At 37.2% G+C, this 24,951-nt stretch overlaps 1 protein-coding gene across 11 annotated transcripts in view; it reads right to left on the reverse strand.

The window, feature by feature from the left end:
- Nucleotides 1–24,951, reverse strand: part of SKIC3 (SKI3 subunit of superkiller complex) — a 47,262-nt gene that overhangs the window by 7,528 nt on the left and 14,783 nt on the right. For all 11 annotated transcript variants that reach the window (XM_059873887.1, XM_059873893.1, XM_059873894.1 and 8 more), the window contains 26 exons: nt 24,493–24,579; nt 24,301–24,404; nt 24,059–24,185; nt 22,720–22,899; nt 22,179–22,303; nt 21,460–21,713; nt 18,400–18,502; nt 17,471–17,647; nt 16,479–16,623; nt 16,239–16,317; nt 16,060–16,121; nt 15,887–15,943; nt 14,743–14,811; nt 13,701–13,775; nt 12,930–13,071; nt 11,597–11,690; nt 10,931–11,008; nt 9,518–9,642; nt 7,705–7,828; nt 6,075–6,293; nt 5,224–5,296; nt 4,443–4,496; nt 4,225–4,336; nt 2,945–3,073; nt 2,210–2,331; nt 224–382 (listed from right to left, as the gene is read on the reverse strand). In XM_059873887.1, coding sequence (XP_059729870.1) covers nt 224–382; nt 2,210–2,331; nt 2,945–3,073; nt 4,225–4,336; nt 4,443–4,496; nt 5,224–5,296; nt 6,075–6,293; nt 7,705–7,828; nt 9,518–9,642; nt 10,931–11,008; nt 11,597–11,690; nt 12,930–13,071; nt 13,701–13,775; nt 14,743–14,811; nt 15,887–15,943; nt 16,060–16,121; nt 16,239–16,317; nt 16,479–16,623; nt 17,471–17,647; nt 18,400–18,502; nt 21,460–21,713; nt 22,179–22,303; nt 22,720–22,899; nt 24,059–24,185; nt 24,301–24,404; nt 24,493–24,579 — 3,075 coding nt within the window. The remainder of the gene's footprint in view (nt 1–223; nt 383–2,209; nt 2,332–2,944; nt 3,074–4,224; nt 4,337–4,442; nt 4,497–5,223; nt 5,297–6,074; nt 6,294–7,704; nt 7,829–9,517; nt 9,643–10,930; nt 11,009–11,596; nt 11,691–12,929; nt 13,072–13,700; nt 13,776–14,742; nt 14,812–15,886; nt 15,944–16,059; nt 16,122–16,238; nt 16,318–16,478; nt 16,624–17,470; nt 17,648–18,399; nt 18,503–21,459; nt 21,714–22,178; nt 22,304–22,719; nt 22,900–24,058; nt 24,186–24,300; nt 24,405–24,492; nt 24,580–24,951) is intronic.

A 24,951-nucleotide genomic window follows, 5' to 3' on the forward strand; every position in this document is an offset into this window, starting at 1 on the left:
TTCTCCTGCCTCTATGTCTGCTTCGTCTTACTAGCAGTCCTTAATATTTCAACTTTCATAGAAGTTTACATGATGTTTCAACTTTGGAACAAATAGAATTTAAGCTTTTTTTTCTGTCACTGACTGTCAGCAGATAAATAAAATCAAGCAGTGAAACAAATGCTCACCCTTTTACAGGAGGTGTGAGAGTGACACAACACTTAGGGAAAAGATTCACACTTACTAGCCAGGCTGCAGCTGAGGATGAACTGGACATGACTGTTTTGCGAAGTTCCTCGAGGATGTTATCTGGAAGTTCTTTGTGAGACTGCAACAGCTGCTTACACTGAACTTGTCTCAAAAGCAAAAATAGAGCTGGGTGCTCAGGGCAGCTTTTTAAACCCTAAAACCAAAACAGTCAGAATTATCATTCTCCAATATGAAGGACACTTAGATTTTCCATTTTGTTCCTTACAGAAAGAAAACAACACTGAAAACCTCCTCAGGGTGCTTGAAACACAGTATTTTTCTCCTCCACTGCACAAAGGAATATTCCAGGACTGACCCATAAAAATAGGTAGTATTTTTTCTGTCCTCAAAATGCATTTGAAGTCTAAGCTCAGTTTTACATTTACATTTCACATTTCCTATTCTTATTGGTTTCTGAAAGACAGCTCTCACGTGGTTTGACAATTATTAAAAATTTTGGGCCTATTAATATAGGCAAAAACCTGTCTTGGGGCTAAAAGGGACCTTGATTATGCTTCAAGCAATTTCAATTCTCCCAGATAAGACACTTTATTTTCACTGGAACAGAAGCACTTTACTAAACATTTCTTATTCAGTAACAGCAGGTATCCAAAGAGTATTTCTTTGAACCAACGGAAAAAAGCAAAGACAGAAAACTAGCTATCTATTGCTTTACTCTGCTCAGGTGAAGCATGTGAAGTTTCTGCAAACCTCACTGCATGTTATTTTCTGTGCTGTAATCACAATACTTCCAAGAACTATAACTCAAACCAGATTTGTTTTAACAAACAATACTTGTATTTTTCACACATTTTTTAACAACGTATGTTGCCTGTGAATCCTTCACAACTGATTGACAGCAGTGTCTGACTCTCCACTCCCAGTTATACTGCTTTTTGAGGATTCTGGGTCCAAAACTAAGAGTTTGTGGTACTATGGAATGCTATCCTTTTTTCTACATTAATTGCAGACACTGACTGTCCTCTCCTCAGGCTATTTAATCAAACAAAAATCGACACCATAACAAGCAAAATCTACCATAACCTTCCCCCCTACCAAACTTGGGGAAGGACAGACCTTGTATGTCTCAAAATCTCTCATCATTGTTAATATAAGGCAGGTCGGTAGACAAGTAGGCCAGAAAAAGAAAAACACTTCACCAAGCAAACAAAGAAGTAAGAACGTACTTCCTCCTGAAAACCAGCATGTTTAATCAATCGGCTTGTGTGATTTAGGTTTTTTGCTGTTTGTTTTGGTTTTTTCTTTTAACTCTCATCCACTTTAATGAAATATACCAAAAATAAGGATCACATTTGCATGTGATAAGTAATTTTCCCTAATGAAAATCAGGGATGTGTGCTTTTTTGCTTGTCTTTTGCCAAGTCTTCTGCTTATGAACATCCTCCTGAATGCTGTTAATGGCCCAGCTCCCTTCCACAGCTGCGCTGCAGCAAGACCTCTCTTTTTAATGATTAAACTTGTAGCATCCACTTGGAGCTCTGAAACAAAGTACCAAAACAACACAGAAGAAATCGAAGTCCCATGTATGTCTCCTATCCTGACTTCATGTCCAGAACTTTGGTAATGTTTTGCTTAATTCTAGGCAGGAAGAACAGACTTCAACTTTATTGTGACACACACACTACTTGTTTCAACTATTAACATAGTTTTGGTGTTGCAAACAGTATACTGGGGAGAGGAGAATATGCCAACAATCAGATCGGTTGGCCAGAGCATGCTGCTAATACTGCCAGAGCTGAAGGTTTGATTCCCATAGAGGCCATTCACTTCAGAGCTGGACTTAATGATCTGATCTTTGTGGGTCCCTTTCAACTCAGAATACTCAGTGATTCTGTGAACTATTGTATTTTGTATCTCTGATGGAACAGACAGTTGCTAATTCAAACACTACCTTACTGTGTAACAAAAACAATGGCTTCTGTCAATTCTACCTCAATATGTCAGTGTAACACCATCATACCTTGTTACAAAGAGCTTCAGCTTCTGACAGTTTACCAGTCTCCCCTAGACTGGTAATAGCTTGACACAGACACCAATCTTCCAGAGTACGGACATAATTATGTGGAAGATTACTTTCTCCAGCTGTAAAGACAAACAACACACTTAAACAGATTAGTATTTATGCTGCAGTACAATACCATAGTCACAGGCTCTAGATCTGGTAAGGGAGAACTTTTACGACTTTTAATGTGACATGGCTCCCTTCATTAGCAGTTACATTGAAATATGTCAAAATCAAAAGCGTGAGGGGAAATAAGCATACACCATTTGAGTTAATGGTTTGAGATCAATCAAACATGAAATTTTAATTCCAGTTTTCAAAACACTATTGAGCAAGAATGAGCATCTATTGGAAGAGTTACAGAACTCAGAATTACTTTAGCTTTTTCCTATAAGCACTGCTGCTACAATGTAATACATCCACAACCTTCATGGGTGTAGGCATTAGAGTTCAGAAATACTATTTTAGAAAACCATTCGAAGCTTTGGAAGAGAAAGCAATCTGCCATTAAGCATCTAAACCTATCTGTATATTAGAATGTAACTTTTTAAAATGTAAAATACAATTACAGCTATTGAGTAATTACCACTACTGAGTAATCCTCAGCCTATTTGCAAGTTCAGAACAGTATTGCAAGCTTAGATAATTTAAATTTTATTTTGCTTTTTTAAATAGGAAACTCAAAGAGCTTACTTTTGGCTGAAACTGCAGACACAAGTGTCATCTCTAGACCTGTTCGTTTTGGTTCAGAGTTGTTTAGACAGACAACAGTGTTTTCAGCATGACAGGCTGCCATTAGCACTGCCCAAGCAACAGGATTATCTAGAAAAGAATGGTCAAAGGGAACTTATGCCCATTCTAAATATGCTGGTAGTTCACTTAGAATGGGATTTACCAGATAAAGCATAAAAGCATACCTATCAATGGAACCATACACTGCAAATAAGATACCAACAATAAGGGAAGTAATTGAGTTCAAACCAAGGAAGGTGATAATTACTTGCTTCCAAGATTCATCAGATTATAAAAGGAAGATGCTGTTCCTAAAGCCAGCTAATGTATTTTTCACAGACAGCTTCAGTGTGCTAACCTGAAGCTGCCAATTTATTTTTGACTACACAGATTAATCTTGGCTTTCACTGAATAGTTGTAACAAAACACAAAGTGGCAGACTCAGTCTGTTCTGCCCACCAGCATGAAAGCTAAACCAATAGGCACCTACTTCCACTGCCAGCTAATTCCTGTGTTAACTTTGCCTTTAAATAGCCCTGTGAAGAATACCTACTACTGTAAGAACAATCTCTGTCCTGAATTGGACAGAGTTCAGTTAAAGATTTTATTTATTTAAATTTTCATCCCTAAAATAATTAATTTTGCCGGCAAAATGAAACAAAGCTTGAAGATCTAATGAAGTAAAATGTTTAAGTATTTCACTATTATATATAAGTTAGCAATTGAAAACCCAACCAGACTTGCACATCATATGCTATAGGAAGAAGTCTATTTAGTAATACAACCACGGACTTCTCTATAGTTCATAATCCACACATTTTAACAGAACTTTTCTAATAAAAAATCTCAAGGGAGATGAATAATTCCCTTCTGTCTGGTGCTGCATACCGAGGGAACATATGTTTTCCAATTTTGTCTAGTATACTAAATAATACTTTTGTCTTTTTCTGTTGAAAGATTAAGAAATTGCTCATAGTTTAGAACAGGCCTTAAAACCCAGTGATATTTTTCTTACTGTCTGGCTTAATTCCCATTCCACTAAATTTGAAACAAAACTGACAATTTCCACTCCAAGTATTTTCCCCAAAAGATACATGGATAACCCTAAATCCCCAGAAGATACATGGATAAACCTAAACAAGTCAACACAACAAAAGCAGATTTTACTTTAAGCCAGTAATTTTTGCTTCAGATGGATAAAAAGACAAACAATCACTACTGTGTTTGAGAACAAGAGTAACCTGGACAGACGTGGATGGCCTTCTGAATATTTTTCAGAGGATTGTTTTTCTTATCTTCTAACATGTGACATCCTGCTACCAACTGATTAACTGCAATATTCAGCAGGACTTCCTATAAAACAGAACACAAGAGTTACTTAACAGCGTAAGTGATCAGACAGAATTAATTTTAGGACTGTTTATGGAATTACAAAATCTGCATTTTAAGAAAGGCAAACCTTTCCACAGTTTACATCAAGTGTATGTGCAACACTTCCTGCGACAGCTCCTCCCTGCAAGATTAAAAAACCAAACAATTAATTTAATTACACGGCAAATTAGTTTTATGCAAAATATAACACCAAAATATTTTAATCTTTCTTATTCACAAGTAAAAAATTTGCACAATGAGGCAATGTCCTTGCTTACGGCATGATCTTTTTAATAAAAATTAGCAAGAGACATTGTTGACTAGAGTTTATCCATATGATTAGTTTCTAATTTCAGCCCCATATTGAAAAGTGTTTCTTTTCAGGTGCAATTTCTCTTTATACAATTAATAAGCATAAATTAAGGCAAGGAGTATTTATTTGGAGGAAAGCTATTAATAAGCAGAAAAGTGGCAAGGAAGCACTGTCTAATGTGAAAAGTGACGATGACTACATTAACCAAATTAAATATAGGTAAATATTTATATTTACTTACATAAACCCATCTCTATAAAACCAAAAGAAATTATACAAAATTATACATAGTATAGCCTTTTATTGTTAGCATAATTCTAGCAGATCTTTCTTCAAAGTTTACTTCAAGAACCGTTATCTCATGGAAGATCCAAATAGTGGTATATAAATTCAGTATGTAGCTGTGCACTGCTTTGAATGTAGCCATACATTTTCATATTAACTGGGGAAAGTCCACACACTGAAGGGTGGGGTTTTTTTTTTCAGTTAAGAAACAACACAGACTACTTGGAATGTAAACAGCACATGTGTGTTACACTTTAGGCAATACACTTACTTTTGCCTTTTTTGATGCATACAGTGGAACTAGTCGACACAGAAGAGACCAAAGGGCAGGATTATTAGGGTAACTAGGGAAAGAAAAGGGTATTAGACTGTCTGGCTTAGATATGCATCTGTCTTCCAGGACTCAGTAGGCACTTGCTATAAATACCAAATAGAGCTTTTTCTATTAAGAATACAATGCAATGTATTAAAAGATAAATATGGGTAAAAACAAACAATACAACCTTGAAATGATACTGCTAGCTAAAGAAGTAAAATGTACAGCATGCATATCCGTATTCATGGGAAGAAAACAAACTTTAGGCCTACAGGTCTTGTCTTCATAGTATGAAGAAAAAGAAATTTTAGTTGTAGTTGGAAAAAGATAATTGCATGAAAATAGTTTCTGAAAACCCTTGGAGAGACTATGGAGATGTCTGCCTTCCTGAAAGGCTCAGAATGCTAAGGCTAATCAAATCAAATTTAAACACAGATACTTAGTAATGGAAGAAACAGCTTCAAAGGCTGCTAAATATTAAATAAAAACCCAAGGGACTTTTCTAGGCTGAAGGTTATACTACACAGGATGAAAAATGCTTTCACAGAAGAATAAACTAACCTACCTATCAAAAAAGCCCCCCAAACAAAATCAGAAAACACTGAATAAGCTCTGAAACTTCTGCTATTTGATTCCATAAATAAGAAAGCAAACTTGTCAGCTAAAGGTACAACCTTAGGTGAGGACTTCATCTTTGAAAATTAATTTTTTTAGAATAAGGATTCAAAGAAACAGGTTTGCTTAGTCTTCAATGTAATCAAAGCAATACATTTACAAGGCAATTTAAAGCAAGACAAACTATATACCTGTGTATTGCTTTGGAGACTTCCCTCTGGATAGCCGTATTTCTACCTTGTAATGCATAAACAGCAGATGCAATAAGACACCTCTCATAAATCCCATCATCCCCTTTTTCATGCTTCAGTAATTCTTTTAGGGCTGCTGTTGCAAGTGTTGCATCCTGCTTTACCAATCCCAGTGTGCACAAAGTCTTCAGACTTTCCGTACTAGGTTCCTTTAATGAGCTGTTGAATCAGAGAGAGGGAAAGAGTTAACTATTTTGGAGCACAAGCTAAGCTTACTAATAACATGACAGCTCATGTTACTTTTGAGTCCTCTTGCTCCTATGTATCATGAAAGGTATACAGAATTAACACTCTCTGTGGGATCTTGGATCAGGCTAGATCTATATCCTTGAAGACCAGGTGACTACAGGTACCTAATCAAGCTCTTAATGATTACTTTTGCCTTCAAAAAAAGACAATAATGTAAGCTTCTGATTCTATGTTTTGTTTTCCGTCCCTAGCAAGAAAAAAAAAAAAAAAAGCTGTTAATCGAACTTGAACAGCCAGCAAAAGGACCCTTTGACAAGCAGGAAATGGTATTCTATCATACTAGTTATCCAGACATACTCACTGTTAAAAATCTCTGTGCTAGGCTAGTAACGAGAAACGAAAAAAGGAGCTTCGTGTTCAAGGTCCTACTTGGGAACTTCAAGTCATCTAGCACAAATTCCAGTCAAGACAAACATCTATTGCATCAGAATGCATAATTTTTGTTCCTATTAATAAAATCCACCCAAATCTGTTTGTAGCACTGTTTCCAATTCAGGTCTAGACATTATCATTGTGATGTTTCTTTCCTAAGAAATTCACTATCTTTTTTTTTACACACAAACATATAATGTCATTAGAAACTCTCACTGTTCACGTTTATGACAAAAATAGAAGGCTGCAGTGATTTATAAGATGTAGGAAATACCAGTTTCCTAGCCAACTAACCATTAGTGTATTAAGAATGGACCTTTGCTGTCTTAGCAGACTTCAGGAGTCTGCTGGTAAGATGGGTGCTGCACTGCCATTACGAGAGCTCCCTACTGAAATAGAGTTGCCCCTGGGAGGTCAGATGGTAACTCTTAATTTCTAGCTACTAGGAGGCTAACAATGAAGCACAGGCTATTTAGCTTCCACAGATTTGAAAAATAACAGGCATTCACCACTTAATTGCACAACTAGTAGAGATCTGTTTCTTTGCATGGGAAAGCTACAGGATAGTCCTGGTCTATGTTGCTGGGAATACAATAACTTCTGAGATTTTTGACTACTTAAACTGAAATTATTTTCACTGGTCATTCAGAGTTCTAACAGCTAATGAGCAAAAACATTGTCTACTGCATATGACAACTACAAAGTAGTATTATCTTAAAAGATAAAGTTTTTAAAACTTCAAGGATATTGGACATCCAAACTGCTCAGCCCTTCCACTTAATACTGCTTTAAGTGAAAGAGACAGATCACAAAACAAAACCAGGCATATCACATGAATAAGTACATTGCATCCATTTCCACTTCTATGCTGCAATACACAAAGAAAATATGCACCTGAGTTCCCACAAAAACAATAAAATATCACATTCTGATTATTCCCTCCACTCACCATTTAAACAGCAGTGTCTTTGCAGCATCCACTTTGTTCAGTTTATATGCTATTATTGCCAAGGCAGTCAGAATATGTGCTTTATCTTTTTCAGACTCAGCAACAGACAAGGCTTTTTCATAGGCTGGTAAAAATTCAATTGAGGGAGAAGAAAAAACACAACCTTTGTACAGCCTTTAGAACAGCATGATATTACAACAGAGACACTTTAGTTTCAGGTTCACTGTATTTTCCCAACTCAAATAATCATAAGTAGAAGATAAAAATAAGTTGACTAAGACTTTGGAAGTAACTATGTTTGGAAACACCAGATTTACTGTTTAGAGCCTGGGAGTTATTTAACACATAGCAAGTGGAAACAGAAATGAAAAGCAGCATTGGGATATTCAGAAAGCGCCTGCAAGAAGATGGTAAAAATACTTCCCTGTGATAGTTCATTTATGAAACAGTAGTTCAGATGGGCACACTCATTCCAAACACAAAATAAAATTATTTAAAACATTGAGCTGACTGTTCCTTTGTGAGCACTTAACACTTCTACACTGATTGTTGCATATACCTTTTCATGAATTTGCACATCTCAGAAGCACATAACACGACAGTACAATTATATTTACCACTAAAGCTAAAGTTCTTTAAACACCACATTAATCTCCTATGAGAGAATCATAGAATAATTAGGGCTGGAAAGGACCTCTGGAGATCAACCCCTCCACCACAGTAAGGCCACCTACAGAAGGTGACACAGGACCTTTGCAGGTGGGTTTTGAATGTATCCAGAGGGGAGACTCCACAACCTAACTGTGTTGCCCTGTTCCAGAGCCATCCTCAGTGTAAAGAAGTTCTTCCTCATGTTGAGGTGGAACCTGTGTTTTAGATGATGTCCATTATGCCATGCCCTGTTGATGGGCACCCCTGCAAACTGGCTAGCACCACCCTCTGACACCTACTTTTGAGACATTTATATTGATGACATCACCTCTCAGTCTACTCTTCTCTAGACTACAACTGGTTCTTCCAGAAAAATAATTTGAGAACAAGGGAGGCTCAGAGAAAAACAGCTTAATGGACAAGAATCCCACATTTGAAGAAATTTACTTTTCCTTTCTACATTTGAGCGATACTAGGTTTCCAAAGGACCTAGGTTTCCAAAGAATTATAGGATAGGACCCTACCAATAGGTTTCCAAAGAATTATAGAATAGGCTGAGTTGGAAGGGACCCACCAACATCATGAAGTACAACTGTGCAGGACACTTGAAGAATCACACCATGTGCCTAGACCAAAAGCTTGATCTGAAGGCAACATTGGTGCTGTGATGACTTCCCTAGGGAGCCTGTTCCACTACTCAACCACTCTCTGGGTGAAAAATTTTCTCCTGATACTCAACCTAAACCTCCCCTGACTCAGCTTCAGGCCATTTCCCAGAGTCCTGTCAAGGGTCGTGAGAGTGAAGAGAACAGTACTTGCCCCTTCACTTCCTCATGAAGATGAAGACTATAATGAGGTCTCCTCTTCTCCAGGCCAAACAAATCAAGGGACTTCAGCTGCTCTTTGTAAGGCTTCTCCCACCAGACCCTTCACCATATTCATAGCCCTCTTCTGGATGCCCTGTAACAGCTTAATCTCTTTCTTTTATTGTGGTGCCCAAAACTGCACATGATACTCAAGGTTATAAAATAGTTGTGGCATTTATACTTACACAATAGGACCGAAAGAGCAAAATACTCCATATCAGCTAGGTTGGTTAGACAAAGCAAATTTTGTTAAGATTAACCTCAAAAGAAGTGTTCCATAATGCTCTGAATTTTACCTTTGATACTTTCTTCTAAGAGTCCTTTCTTGAAGTAAGCTAACGCTAGCCCCACAATGCCATCAAACTCTCTTAGGGGTATTGATGTGTAAACTTCAATGGCCTCATCACACCGCCCAAGAGCACTGTGAAAAAAAAAACCTAGTCACTGGTAGGAAGGGTGCAACAACAGCTCTTATATTTCAGACAAACTGTCCTTGAAGACCAGTGTCCTCTATTCCACAGCAGTTTTAAACAGACACCTAGAAAAGAGCAAATATTAGGACAGGAATGTGCAGTAATCCCCACCCTTTCCCTGGTACAGCAGTTACTCTCTCCAACTATCTGTTACATGAAGAACAACTGATAGGAAGAAGTCCTCCATACCTGCATGACAGCTGTGTATAAGGCAAATGACTTATGATCATCACAGTGCAGGAGGAGAAAACAGCAAAAGAGAAACATGCAAAAAGCAAATCAAGCATTTTTTTTGGAAAAAAGCAAACCATGCACATAGACAGGAAAATGCACACACAGAAAGATTACAGCAAGATTCTTGTTCTAAGACCATTATGGTAAGAATAATAGAGGATTGTGTTTATTAGAACTACCTATCAGTTACTAGAGACTTGATCTTGTATAAATTGCACACATGAAATAACACACATACAGCTTGGATGTGAGACTTCAGGAGTCTAAAGAGTTGCTTCTAAAACCTTCCCCGAAGTTAATGAATTATCACTTTGTCACAGGTTACAAGTTTCAGTGTCATGTACAAGTTTATATGAGGTTTCCCCAGAGAGCTATCTCAGATCAAAGAGGAGATTTCAAAGAGAAATTTGAAAGTCTACGTACTTAAGTCCTGCATTCCCTCAGAACCACAAGGCATCATGAAGGGAACTTAGAATTTTGAGTAGGACTACAGTATAGGGATTCATCAGCAGAAAGACCACACACAGGTACACAACACCCCAACCTTACATGCTTCAGGTTGTGAAAGTCAATATAAATTCAAAGGCTAGGTAGAAGGGCTTTTGAACAAACCTTGAAGCATCAATTTTATTCAGACTAAGCCTATTACACAGCTCAAGTATAAAAAAAAAAAAATTCAAATAACCCCCAAAACTCATTGTGGAGATAATATAACAGACTACACTAAGACACATTAGTACCAAGCAAAGGATAAGGGACTCACTGGTATGCTACAGTCTGTAAAGATATACAGCAATTCCTTACAATATTATTTTTTTTATTACACTATTTATTTCTGGACCAAATACAAAGTTCAGTCAAACCTGTCTCCAGTTAGGAAAAATGTTTACTAGATGATTTTTAGCAAGCATCTTTTACATTAAGCCTCACCATATTTTGTACTGCTGTATTCACTACGTCCAAAGCTGTAGTTAGGGGCTCAGAAAGTCAACAGACACTTACCATAGTGACCTGCCATAGTTCTGCATTGCTGTATGGTATTTCTCAGTATCCTCTGAGTTTTTCAACAGTGAAGCTGCCCTAAAATGAACCACAATGAATGTTACTTATCATCTGACTACAAAATGTGTATTTTGAGAACAATTTTCAGAGCAAAATGGACAACTGTTTTATGCAAAAGCTTTTCTACACTACTTAAACATAAACAGAGCCTATTTTATGTTTTAATGTATCAACAAACATGTTTACCAAATACTGTTTCATTTGCCACCTTGGCCTCTTTGAAAAGAAGAGAGAAGAAAAAAAAAAAAAACCAAACAAACCAAAACAAACTCAAAGGCCAAACACCTCTATTAATTAGAGTGGGATAGAGAATAAAGCTGAAACTAAACTTGCCTACTCCTTCAATTCCATTTAAATCCCACACAGTGAATTAGTTAATGTAATGGCAAGACATACAAGTCTTAGGACATCTTTGCTTTTCTGTGTTCTGCATTTCCAAATTTGGTATAGGAGCATCCACACACCCACCCCTACAATACACTTAGTTGAAATGTACTGTTGAACTGAGAAAGTAAAGTTTGTCTAAGGAAAAGAAGAATCCTTAGGTTTTCCAGCTGGTGCATGAAAAAGGAACTTCTCTAGGCTTTCCAAGGGTGTACAGTTTACCTCTCATAGGCATAGGCTGCCTGATGTTTTAGATGCAGATAGTCATTCAAAAACCCAAACATTGTGAAAGCAGAAGCATCATCTGGATTTCTTTCTAGAAAATCAGAATTGACAATGTAGGAAAACAAGATCAGTAAGCTGTGAAAAAGCCTTACAAAAACATCACTACACTGAAGCTACAGTACATGCACTGAGCACTTTGGCAAATGCTTCTGTCAGCTGCTCACGAGAGTAATTCTGACCAGCTTGCAAGCAAATACAGAAGAGACAGATGACCCAAAACATGACATCAGGTTGGCTCAAAAATGTTTAAAATATTATGAGGTAACATTAATGCATTATGCATTAAATATATTTTAAGTTTTTCAGCAGGCAGATTTTTCCTTTTTAAGGAAATTGGAAAGTATTCATCTTGCATTGACTCTAGTAAAATACCAGTATGATCTTTTACTCTTAATACATTCTGAAACAATTCTGTACAATGTGCTGTTGTACAGCTCCCCCCTGCTCAAGCAGGGAGGGAAGACCAGATGACCATTATAGTCCCTTCCAAGATTAGTCATTTTGTCATTTTTAATTAATTGCTAAAGGCACAAATTTGTCAGCTGTCAACTCATCTCAGACTAGTAAATTTTCTCCCCAGAATAGGAAGGAAGGCTCTCCAGAGTCCCCTTAAGAACAAGGCACAAAGAAATAACAGTCTCACATTCACATCTCATTTACTGTGAGAGATATTTTCTGGCTCTCAAAAGTCAGCAACAGATTACTTAAATGATTTCTTTACTGAAAGAAATACTTGCAGACTAATGAAAATCTGCATTTCCTCTATCTGCTTTCCAGGTTAGACATATCCAATGGGGAGGCTGCCTAGGAATCATGCACAAAACTGGAGTCCTTCACCTGCTGAAGGTTAACAAAAGCATATGCTTGAGAATATTGAGTTACACAGCACACAGGAACAATCCTCTGCCAAGCTTCACATCACAGAAGCAGAGGACCTGGCACTTATCTTCACCTGCACATACAGACACATGCAAAGGGAGTCTGAGAGCAAACACCCTATGAAAAGCATGACAAGGCTCTGGTCCCTATTTTCGTTGATCTTTGAAACAGCTAGAAAGAGTAAGCAGACAAAACCCACATCCATTTCATTGCTGCGTGATAATGAAAATTGGTCAGTGGTTTGCTTACCCTGTTTCAGTTAGTTTACAGCTTAAAAACCTCTCCCCACCTCAGCCAGACCTCTTTTGTCTAGAACTAGTATGGGTTTATCTCTTCATTCTGAATGCATCTGTTAGGCATGACAGGATAGAGAGGTATTTAAATTACCTACCTGTATATTTGCTTAAGACCACTTGGGCTGCTGGTATAGCATTCATTTGAACAATGTTGTACAGATACAGTTCAGTGTTTCTGTTGGCTTTATCCCGCAGTGTTGAACATACCCAGTGGGCATAGCCTTTTGCTCCCTCAGTCTCAAGAAACAAACAGACACCCCACAAAATAGAAATCATTAAACCTGCTCAAGATACAGCAAAATAATTGCAGATTATTATAATACTAATTCTTTGTTTTAGGGCAGAGTTTTGGCTAAAAATCTGCATCAGTGTTAAGCAGAAGAATATACCAAATTGAATTACTTCACACATACTTGCCATCTGAGCAAAGCAAATTCTTACATTTTCATATAATATGCTGCATCATTATACAGAAAATAGGCAAAAAAAAAAAAAAAGCTATGAAAGAGTAAGTCCTCCACTTTTTTAGAACACAGGGTCCTGGCAGTATCCTTGCTCGCTTCAGAAATATTTTACGCCTTTCATCTATGTCCAATTCTGTGGAACATGGAGAATGTTTATTCATGACTTAAAGAGCTGGTTTCTTGAACCTTTGGGACTAAAGAATTTTATAAAGTAACTGCCTGCTATACAATATCAGCATAAATCAGCATAAATCAGCAACAACATGGAAGCCAGACAATCTCATCTGAAACAAGACTGTAGCAGCTTCACTACTCAAGACATGCCTATTTAAAAAAAATTATCTCCTAAGTAGAGAGACTGGATATACAAAAACTTCAGAACAATACAACTGTTACACTTACATGCATACTGAGTTCAGTTGTGTGCCTGAAGAGATCCATGGTATCATAGCTGCCTACAGTCTCTGCAATAAGAGCCTAGAGAGAAACAAGAGCTGCTATGGTCATGTACTTTAAAAATTATGACATTGACAAAAACCTTAGCTTATATTATGTCAGGCATATCTTAAGCATTCAATATGAACACACTTTCCTCCCACAGCTTACAAGCAAGATTGGTTTTAAAAACAAAATGAATACAAGAGGAACACAAGCAGTAACGTATGTGTATGTAATGAATGTATCAGTAATTTATGTAATGTATGTAATGTATGTATCAGTAATGTATGTATCAGTAATTTAAACTCTTCACCTGTTACTCTACACTCTTCAGAACAAAGACTTGCATGTATTAGAACAATTTATAACAACATCTGACAAGAGCTGAATTTCAACATGTGATGGTGCTAGTTCTTTTCTAGAATCCAGTTTTCAATTAGATATCATTAGCAAGTGAGCAGCATGGCATTGTGAAATTCACCTATAATGATCATAAAAGTCACAAGTATCTCAGCTATTCCCAGATGGCCTAGATATCAGAAGGAACATATCAGCTCTCAGTGGCAGGTGAGGAAGGGACTTCCCAGAAAATGACAAGTGCTTTGTCCCAATTACATTAGAAGCTTACTTATTTAGACAGCAGCATTAGACAGGAGGACTGAGATGAGAGTTGGGTGGTGCCATATAGTGAACTAGTGGTACAGCTGATGCTGAAATAACTATCACCTTAAAAAGACAGTGCTTTGTTGTCTATAAAAAGCCTCAGAGCCTAGTGATTGTTCGCTTAATAATTTGTTAGAGAACTCACAATATCAGCCAGAAAAACATCATATGAGTGTGTCTGATGAACACAGTAGCTTCCATTGTATTACCACTATGGAAACAAAGGAAGTAGAAGCTCCTTTAAAACACAATTTTTAGGAGCATGAATAAGTGCCAGTTACTAGGCTGAAGTTTAAGTTCAACAACTGGTTTTTGTGTGCAGTTTCATGATTTTTCATCATACCTGTCCAATCCAACACAACAGGTAAGAAGGTTCCAGAGACTGGGCTATCTTGAAGGCTTCATGAGCTTGCTGTAGAACCAAAGATAACACTGCTGTTGAACTGCCTGGCATGGTAACAGAGCACTTCTGAGTACACACAGGTATTAACATGCAGTAGTATTAGAAGAGACTTAATGGACCGAATTAGGTCACTACTAAAAACATCTTCTGTACCACAGAGAAAAATGCTTTGCCCAGAGAAATAAACCAGTTTAGTCTTGAAGAAAACAGAAAAAAAATTAGAAAACATTAAAATATCAAAGTCTCCCTCCCTTCTAAATATGCTTCCTTCCCAGCTAGAGAATTCAGAAGCTAAATGAACCCTTGGAACAATTTAAAAATCTGGCTCTTGAAGGATCCAGTTTTGAAATTCACTTTTTTATAACACAAATGTATTTTCAAAAGGATAAAACTGATTATCACCCACAAGTCATCTCCCTATGGCCTACACATGCTTATGAGTTCCTCCCTCAATTTGGCACAAGGAAAACCAAGTCTTGGCATTAGCAGTCTTAGCAGTAAGCAGTCTGTACTCTCAAGTTATTTTTCTTAAAAATAATTCTGACCATCACATTTCCAATCAAACAAAATTTCCATAATTTCAACCAGCAAATAAGAAAGGATGTACTTTAACTGCATGAGAGCTCCAGACTTCACTTAATATGTACTCTATTTTTTTGCCAAAGAAACTGAAGATTAGAGTGTTACAGTAAATCATACATCTGCTGATGAGCAGAAAGTAGGTATCTATGGGAACTCAAACACTGGTAGTTCAGTCCATGACCTACAACTAGAAGTTCTTGGCAAAACCTAGCGTGCCCTGGTTTGACTAACTGCTTCTCTGTCCTTCCATTAAGTTTTCATTCCAGCTGTTGAAAAGCAACTTTGCCAATTCAGCAGAAGTTTGCAATTCACTTAACCATAGCCCCCCAGAACAAATTTTTAATTTATCTGCATTCCTCCATTGCCAATCTAATTTCTTTAGAAGGATGTATATTTTTTGAATTTGAAAGGGACATTTGAAACTGACACTTCCATCCCCATAAATACACCCTTAAAAAAAAACAGAAAGGAAAATTATACTTGAAGATAGGAAATAGATTACCTCAATGTTTCCAGTTGCCAGATACAAAACCCCCAAGTTGGTCCAGGCAACAACATTCTAAACAAACAAAGTTAAAACCAATATATTATTACACTCCTCAGAAATAGCAGTGCATCAGGGGAAATGTCTTGAATGCCCACTTGAAACAGATGGCAGCTGCCTACTGCACTTACAATTTGCTCAGCTTGAACAGATTTGATGAACGAATGTTGTGCAAGAGCATAATTCCCAATAGCTGGGGGGAGAAAAAAAAAAAAGGAGACCTAGATGTAACTGAATTTCAAAACCCCATTAGTCAAGCTTCCTTCTAATTTAGGATGTTAGAGATCTAGGGCTGTCATTGAAGACTTACCATTACAAGAAGCAACTACACCAAGTGCATTCCAATAAAGGTGATTTTTGCTGTCAAGTCTCACAGCTTTTTTGAGACACTGGAAGAAAATGAAATGTGGATAACAATGATTAGGAGAGCAAAAATTATGACTTTAGGCACTTACTTATTCAAACATGTAGGTTTTATTGTGTACAGAGAGAGTATGCAGAGAAGTATGAACAGCAGTTTAAAGAATGCACTAGGAAATACAGGCAATACCTGCAAAGATTTCTCTAACAGTTCACTGATCTCATTCATGTCAGTGCCCGCTGCTGTGAGGTGCTCTGCTTGGCGATAATAATTTATTCCAAGATCACACCATATGCTTGGCAAAGACATCAGTTTTAAAGCTCTGCCATAACACCTACAGAAACATGAATCACAGAATCATTATTCTGAGTCTCTACATGAAGAGCAGAAAGCTGAAAAAGCATTCAAAAGAGTGCTTAAAAACCTAAACGAAGTAAACATGCATAAAACCAAACATAACCAGAAAAGAACTGAAAGCAAAAAAACCAACTAAAACATTTTCATTCAGACACTTATTGTGTGTCTGAATCTGGTCTAAAGGCAATCTGTAGTGCTCACCACAAATGAAGCCACAGGTACAGTTATGCAGGTGTGCATTAAATCAAAGCTCTGTCAGCTACACTAATGCATGCTTTTACTTAAAACAAACACCAGTCATTTTTACAGTTCATCAGGCTTCCCCTAGGAAGTACTGGATTTTACAGATCATGGTCGAGATTCACCAAGCAGATGCATTTCCTGCCTTATAGATCCAGCTGAAAAAATTTTAGAGGGAGTCACAGAAAAGCAAATTTCTCACAAGAAATTTTTTACAAGAAAGAGGCACAGACAGAAAGCTGAAAGTATTATCTTGGACTTCCATTGTCCTGGGAGAATTAGTCAGCAAATACTGCAACCACTGCACTTAAACAGGTGTGATTTGTGGAACAGCAGGGAGAATGTAGTCATGCACCTGAAGACAAAGGAGAAGAGCAGGTGCTGACAGCACTGTGGCAACACAGGAAATATACCCTGAAATAAGTAGTGTAATCTGGAAGAAGCATGAGAATCCATTTACCCAATATACAGGTAACAACAGATTAGCATGTCTTTAATTTTCTACAAATTAAATAGTCTGGAATACTTGAGACTCTATGGAGTCTAAAACAGCAGAGAAGCTCTTAACAATAAAAGAATATTACCTTCCTCCCAGTATGAGAAGCTCATTTTTCATCAGCACCTGTTTGGTTGCATTTTTACTCAGAAGGGATCCTAGCACTTGAACATTCACTTTTGTTGGTGAAATAACATGTACACTAGTACAGGTATCTCCTAACAGTTTCCAGAGGCAAGATACATCAGGACGGTGCTTCACTGCCCTACAATTATAAAGAAAATGCATGTAACATCCACTCAGATACTTCAACATCCTTTTTTTGAAAAAAGTGCCACTTGGAAGAGTGGCACAACCTCAAACGCAATTAATTAGTGAGGTACTTGATTTAATCCAGTTTCTTCCTATTCAAGTGACAAGCTTAAAAGATCAAAATTTAAAAAGAAAGAACAATAAAAACCAACCGAACGAGAACACCCTAACATGTCAGCTGAATACATGCACTCTTGCATTTGTCATATTACAAGATATTACTCATTTGCAGAAACTTGATGGACTTTATCCTCTAACAGCAATTATTCCAAGGTTTGATTTAGCACATCTTGTATGAAATGCAAAACAAAAAGACTGAGAGAAGGAAGGAATTATTTTCCTCTTATCCATTATTTTTTGTAGGAATACACTCCTCCCAGATCCATATATCAGCAGGACTACACAAGAGAACTATGTGTCATTTCAAACTTTTTTTAGAATCAAATGACTCTCTATCTTTGAAAAGAAAAAACATAAAATTCTGTTATTGCCATTCATTTAAGCAGCCTATGTTTAGAATCTGTTACTCAAACCATTTTTAATAAATACATTCTTACTTCTAGAATAGAAGTTCAAGAAGTTTGATTCAGTCTAACTAAAAATTTTCAAATACTTATTTTAAAATAAATTTAAAAATTTAACTCTTATTTTTCTGCCTGTCAACCCACAATCCCAGCAGAAATTAAGTGAATATTTAGTACCAACCTTGTAAAATATGCAAGGGCCTGCTCTATGTAATCCACAGCCTTCCTATCCAAACAGTTATCAAGGGCTGATCTTGCCAGCATGAGATAACACTCACCAAGTCCTGAAAGTATAAGAAAATATTCTCTGTGAAAATAAATGCTTTTATGATATGCTTAAAAGTACAGCAGGGAAGAAGCCTGGAAGCCAGGTCAGCATTTCTGCCTTGTGCAAAAGTCTATACCCTGCATACACTGTAACAAAATCAAAACACCCACAATGCTCCCAACAGAGACTTTGCTTTTTATCTGTCTTGTTAAGTGTGAACTGTAGAATCATTTGGCTATTAAAATTAACCTAATTCATTATTAAAAAAACAGTATTAAAACTTAGGGTTTATCTTCAAATATTAAGAAAGTATTTCTCCCATCCTGAGAAATCTTTGACAAGTACACCAATTTGCAGTTTACATGTGTGAAAAATCAATCCTGAGAAACAAAAGGAATAAAGAATGTCAGGGTAAGCAAAAGGGAAAGTCTTCAGTGAAGAAAACCCATATCCTATTCATATAAGAATTTACTTCAAGGATTGAGTCTGGCTGAGATGGAGTTAACTTGCCCTGTAGTGCCCTCATAGTGCTGTGCTATGTATTGGTAGCTGGAAAGGTGCTGATAGACACCAGTGTTTTGGCTGCTGATGAACAGTGTTTGGAACAGCATCAAGGCAGTCTTTACAAAATTCCCTCCTTCAGCATTAGGCTGGGGGTAGTCAAAATCCTGAGAGGAGACACAGTCAGGACAGCTGACCTAAACTGACCAAAGGGATATTCCATACCACATCATATCTGTTCAGCCATAAAAGTTGAGATAAACGTGGAAGAGATTGCGAGGGGGGAGTGGGTGGGGGTGGGGCGCTTGTAATCACATTTATTTTCTGAAGCAATGACTAGGCAGACTGAAGTCCTACTTCATGAGAAGTAGCTGGACATCGCCTGTTCAGAGGAAGTAGAGAATAAATTTTGTTTTCATTTGCTTCTTCATGTGGCCTTTGCATTTGCTTTATTAAACCACATTTATCTTGACCCATGAGTTTCTTCAATCTTATTTTGTCTTCTGTTCACATCCTGCTGAGAAGGGAAGTGACGGAACAGCTTGGTGGGCAGCTGATGCCCAGACAAGGTCAATTCACCACAACTGGAAATAATTCCCACTATGAAAAAGGAACTGCATCATAGGCAAAAATTTCTAACATTTTGGAAATAGTACCTGCTTAGTTTACACATTTGCTAGCACTAGCAGTGATTCTGTCTGGCAGTAAGTCACTGGATATGAGTGTACTACTTATATTTCAGATTATTTTGACAGTTCTGAAGCTACCCTCATGCTATTGTAATCCTGCACCCATACCAAAATAGAGTTTTGCAAGAGTCTTTATCTTATCCCCCTCAGAAGTCCCAAGATCATGAGCTTATCAGATGTCAAGATACTCTACAATCAAAAAACAAAATTGATTTTATTCCCCAAAATTACATGAAAGATACGCTAGAACAGAGGCAGAATAACTGTTTAGTAGCACAAAATAAAAACACATTGCAAAGATGCAGTGAAGTAACATCAGTACAGTTATTCACTCAACTACCAGAGACCATGCTTCCAACAGCTCAATTCAGCAACGGTTCAAATGGATCAGAACAGTTGAAAATGAACGCTGATGGGACAGTCAAAGAACTTCAGAGAGTTTTAAGAAGGTCCACAAAATTTACAATATTGGACCAAACATCATAAGAAGTCTCTAAGAAAGGGAAGGCTGTTTGGAGACTTAAAATGATTTACAGCTAACAAACCAGAGATTACAATGTGTTATAAAAGAACACTCGGGAGATGTAAGAAACAGTAAGTATAAAGGCAACTATGGGGAGGAACCTTGATACTGTGTACTTAAGTACTCAAAGTGTTCTAATACTAGTAACACTGTCAACTGTTACCTACAGACACTGAAAAAACCATATGTATGTGCACAGGTCTGTACAGCACCTTTGCAAACTGCTGCTGCAGTCAGCTCTTCCCTTCTGGCCCAACTAGTAAAACTGCCTAAATACAATACGCTCCAACTTCATTATGGAGCTTTTGCCATGTCACTTTAGTCCTGTAAAACATTAGTGGAGTTATGCAGGAGGAGGTAGATAAATCAACCACACTGTAACTTTTTCAGATTAAAACACACTGTTGCAATAATAATGCAACATTTCTGAATTAACTCCTCCAAGAATCAGTTTAGATTCATCCAGAAACCAGAAGGCCTTACATACAATGAAAAAATAATTACAAATTCAAACTAGCATCAAGCAGCAAACAGCACCTGCTTCAGATCAGTATACAGGGTGAGAAGATTGAAGACTAAGTGGCAGGGACAACGCAAACAGAGCAATTATTCATTTTTTATCAAAATTTTACTCTCTCCCTGCATTATATAACTTCAGAATCACAGTTCCATTATGAAGAGGAAGTTCCAATTGCCCCACTTCTCTCTACTCCTACCTATATCCTGAAGGTCTCTACCCCCACCACCCATAACACTTGTGAGATCTCTTGGGATTCAGTGGTATTTCTGACTACTTGAAAAAGCTCAGAGGGGTCTGAATCACTAGACTTACACAAGAAGTGAGGAATGCATAGTCAGGAGCAGAAGAAAATCAGCACACCTATTTGAAATGGCTGTCTGATTTCATTGCCTGTTGAGCCAGTCTTTTACTGCTTAGGTAAAACTGCAGCACTGTTAGCTGGCTTCCTCTATGTATCTTCAATTCTCCTACTTCTTTGGCCTGGTAGCCATATAGGATTAAATACCTTTCATATTTACTTGAAAGAGAAATAATCACTCACATTCATCATGATTTAAGAGTTTTTCAGGTATTTGTAATACTACAAATTAACTTTCCTGTGAGGGACCTCGTGGCCCAAAATACAACTCTATCCTTCCATACAAGAAAGCTTCAACACACCAAAAATTCCTCCAAAAGACTGAAACACTACCGTGTGTAAAGGGAGGAAAAGCGAACACTTTCAAATTCAGACATATTACCTTTCAGTGCAGGCACATAGTTTTCTGTCTTCTTTAATATTTGTTGATAGGAAGTTATAGCATTTTCATATTTGCCTAGAATCTGCTCAAGTGCTGCAGCTCTGTAAACGCTGTACACGAGCCCTGGGTTTAGCTCACTTGCTTTCCTGAAGGATTTCAGAGCTGTTGAGTAGCTACCTCTGTTGAAATAAGCCTCCCCTAGAGACTCCCAGCAGTTGGAATCCTTTGGATCAGCCCTGAGAGCTGCCTGCAAACTGAAGATATCAAGACATACATTTATTTAAATGAAATATGATACAATTTAACATAAATAATTTCCTTTCATTGTACATGCTCAGGACACTAATTTTGCATTATATACTCTTCAGGACACAAATTCACAATTACATAGCACTTTTAAACAAAGCATAGTAGGTTGTTCATCTTCAGAGGGCATTACACAATTTTAGGAATTGTATCTCACCCTGGCTATTCAGTGCTGGAGCACCCTGTCTTTGCCTGTCACCAGGCTTGTTAGTACAAAACACCGCTATGTTAACATGACTACATTCGGCGGATTCTAGAACTGAAGAGAATTGAAGAGAGACTCGCTCAGACTCACTTCCCTTTGCTAAGTACAAGCTATAATCACCTAACTTATTTTGAAAACTTGCTATGAGCAGAGACTATTTTATTGGGATTTGTAGAAAAGGATTTAAACCAACCACCAGTTGTCTTACTCAGCCACTGCTTGTGACGGCTGACCAGTTCTCAAGTAGTAAAGTCCACGATGAAGCCAGGCCCATTTTGCTGTACCAGGTCTCGCTTTTTCAGTTACCTCATTCAGGATTGACAGAGCAGCGTCCTAATAAAGCAATAAATGCCAAGTTAGCAAACAAAAAACATTTTAAAATATTATAACTTTCTATGCTTTTCTCAAAGCAGCAAGGTGAAGGATGGAAAAAAGAAGTTACACAAGCTAAATAAAGAAAAACCCCAACTTTCTCCTTATGTCTCCTACTGAAAAAAAATCCTTCATCTATATCATATGTGATGACTCTAATGTAATGCTTGGTTCTCCCACCCTTCTCCCAAGATAACTTTAATTTGGAATGGAACATAAAATTGAAGCAAGCCCAACTATAAAAGCTGCTAAGCAATGACAGAACATTTTTTTTTCTAATCTTAAATACAGAGGAAACCTGAAGTGATTCCTCAAACAGTAGGATTAATAGAAGAACAACAAATCAGCAGTAATCTGACATTCTGAATGTACAATACCATGTCTCCAAGTTCCACACTTAAATTGACAGCTGCTGTTCCAGATTCTTCATCTGTCTCATCCAGTTCAAAAGCCTTTTTATAGCAACCACGAGCTCTACTTTTGTCTCCAGCAATGTCTCTGTAGTAGTTACCTAGATAAGAAAAGGCACTTCCCAAGTAGCTGTCCAATTTTGCAGCCTATAAGGAAATACCAACACACCATCAGACAGCATTCTAAAGGATTATACTCATAGACAGGTACAGTGATAACTACTTGTTCAGCCTCTGCTTATCATATTTTTAAGCCCCTTCTGTGATATATTTCAGCTGTCAAACTTAATTTTAAAATTGTACACATTACCTGAGCTTTATTAAATATCTGGAAAATCTGCTACAAATCTCATGACACAAAACATTTTGTACTCAAAGTACTAAAATAGTTGTGGTAGGAGAAAGTAAATCTTTATTTCATGTTCTACTCTGTTTCAATCATTACATTCATACTATTACCATTTAACACCAGAATTAACTCCAGCTATGTAAAGTTTCAGTTCCTTCTTAGATGCATTTGGCAGATTTGCTTATAGTAAAGAAACCGACAGCCTCCAAGCAGCAGGAAACAGCTTTGTCAATAATAATAAAAATGAAATAAAATGGTTTTGAACCAAAACAACTGTTCAACTAATTTGCCACTATACTCAGCTGTTATTAAAGTGGAAAAAGCAGGTAATGATTTGAGTTCTCGATACCCGTCATGAAGTTACATGATGAGTTTACAGTGCCAAGAGTTTTATTTTGTATACTTCCAAGTTACTAATACAGATGTAAAACTAAAGCTTTTGGATTCATGTTATGATCTGTGTTCAGAAAAAAAGCCACAATTACTAAAACCCCAAAGATCAGGAAAAGCATATAAATGATGGGGCTTTACCAACTTACATCCTTGGCAGACAATGAAAACCTAACACCATTCTCAACTTTTTTCCTTCATGTTTTTTCAATTTGAATTCTGCCCTCCCCCTTTCAAAAAGTCTTCAAAGACATATACTGCATATCTAGAGGCCTCCAACCCCCAAGGAGAGAAGGTAGAGGGAATCACCACTAAGTTTTGCCAATTCAAAGGCCAAAAGAATTAGTTGAAAAGAGGAAAACAAAAGCAGGGAGATTCAAGGTAAGTGCCCAGCTCCCTGCAATGCCTTTTTGCACAGCAAAACTAGGTAGTTTGCAGGCTCTGGAGGATCATACATTGTACAAAGAAGAATATTTAAATCTCTCATTCCAGTCAGTGTATTTTCCATATTTGGTTTCTGATGCAGGAAAACACTAATTCTACATCAACAGTTAAAGCAATCTTTACCTTCAAGAACTGAGTGAGTGCTTTTCCTTTGTCTTTTTTTGTTTCATCACACATGAACCAGTATGTGAGCCCCAGGTACTGATGATACTCTGCAGTTCCAGCCTTTCTTTCAATAGCATTTAGAAAACTAAAAAAAAAAATGAACACAGGTCAGACAAATTCCCAAAAGCTGCAAAACACTGTATTTTACTATTTTACTACAGTAACACTTCCCTGTTAGAGGAAAGAAAACAGAAGTCTACCTTTTTTCTGCCTGCTCATAGTTCTTTTGGGAATAATGGATGAAACCCTGTAGAGCATGGGCCTCAGCCAGTTCAGGGTGGGACAAGAGAAGCTCTTGTGAAACCTGCAAAAGGATGTAATTTTTCCCTAGTTACTTCCTCTATGAAACCAAGAATTGTACTTAGCTCAGAAGAATGACAAAAAGCACTAACCTTTGAAGCCTGATCCACTAAACCTTTGTTTAGATTAGCCTGACCCCTGAGAGCTGAAATCACTGGATCACTGCTTCCATCTACAATCTAGAACTCCAAGTAATAAACACAATTAATTTATTATCTCCCCACATTAAGAAGTCATAGTTGCCAAAAGCAAACAGACTGCATGAAGATAAAGACCAGAAAGCATTTAGAGGTTTTTGCTATTACCCCTGAGAAGATTTAGAAAAATTCTGAAGAAGAGCAAGTAGAAGATTGTAAGGACAAAGGTGCAGAAACATGAAGAACAACAAAGAATGAAACTGTGTGATAAAAACAAGGGGAAGCAACTTCTGCCAAAGCTTAACCATTCAGTCTTAAAGTAACATGTTTTTCTTCATGACTAATGACAAGTGAGTGATGGACATGGGAGATTATAACATGAATTCAAATTAAGATGGCTAATAGTATAGAACT

This window comes from Haemorhous mexicanus, chromosome Z, assembly GCF_027477595.1.
Source record: "Haemorhous mexicanus isolate bHaeMex1 chromosome Z, bHaeMex1.pri, whole genome shotgun sequence".
Taxonomy (NCBI): Eukaryota; Metazoa; Chordata; class Aves; order Passeriformes; family Fringillidae; genus Haemorhous; species Haemorhous mexicanus.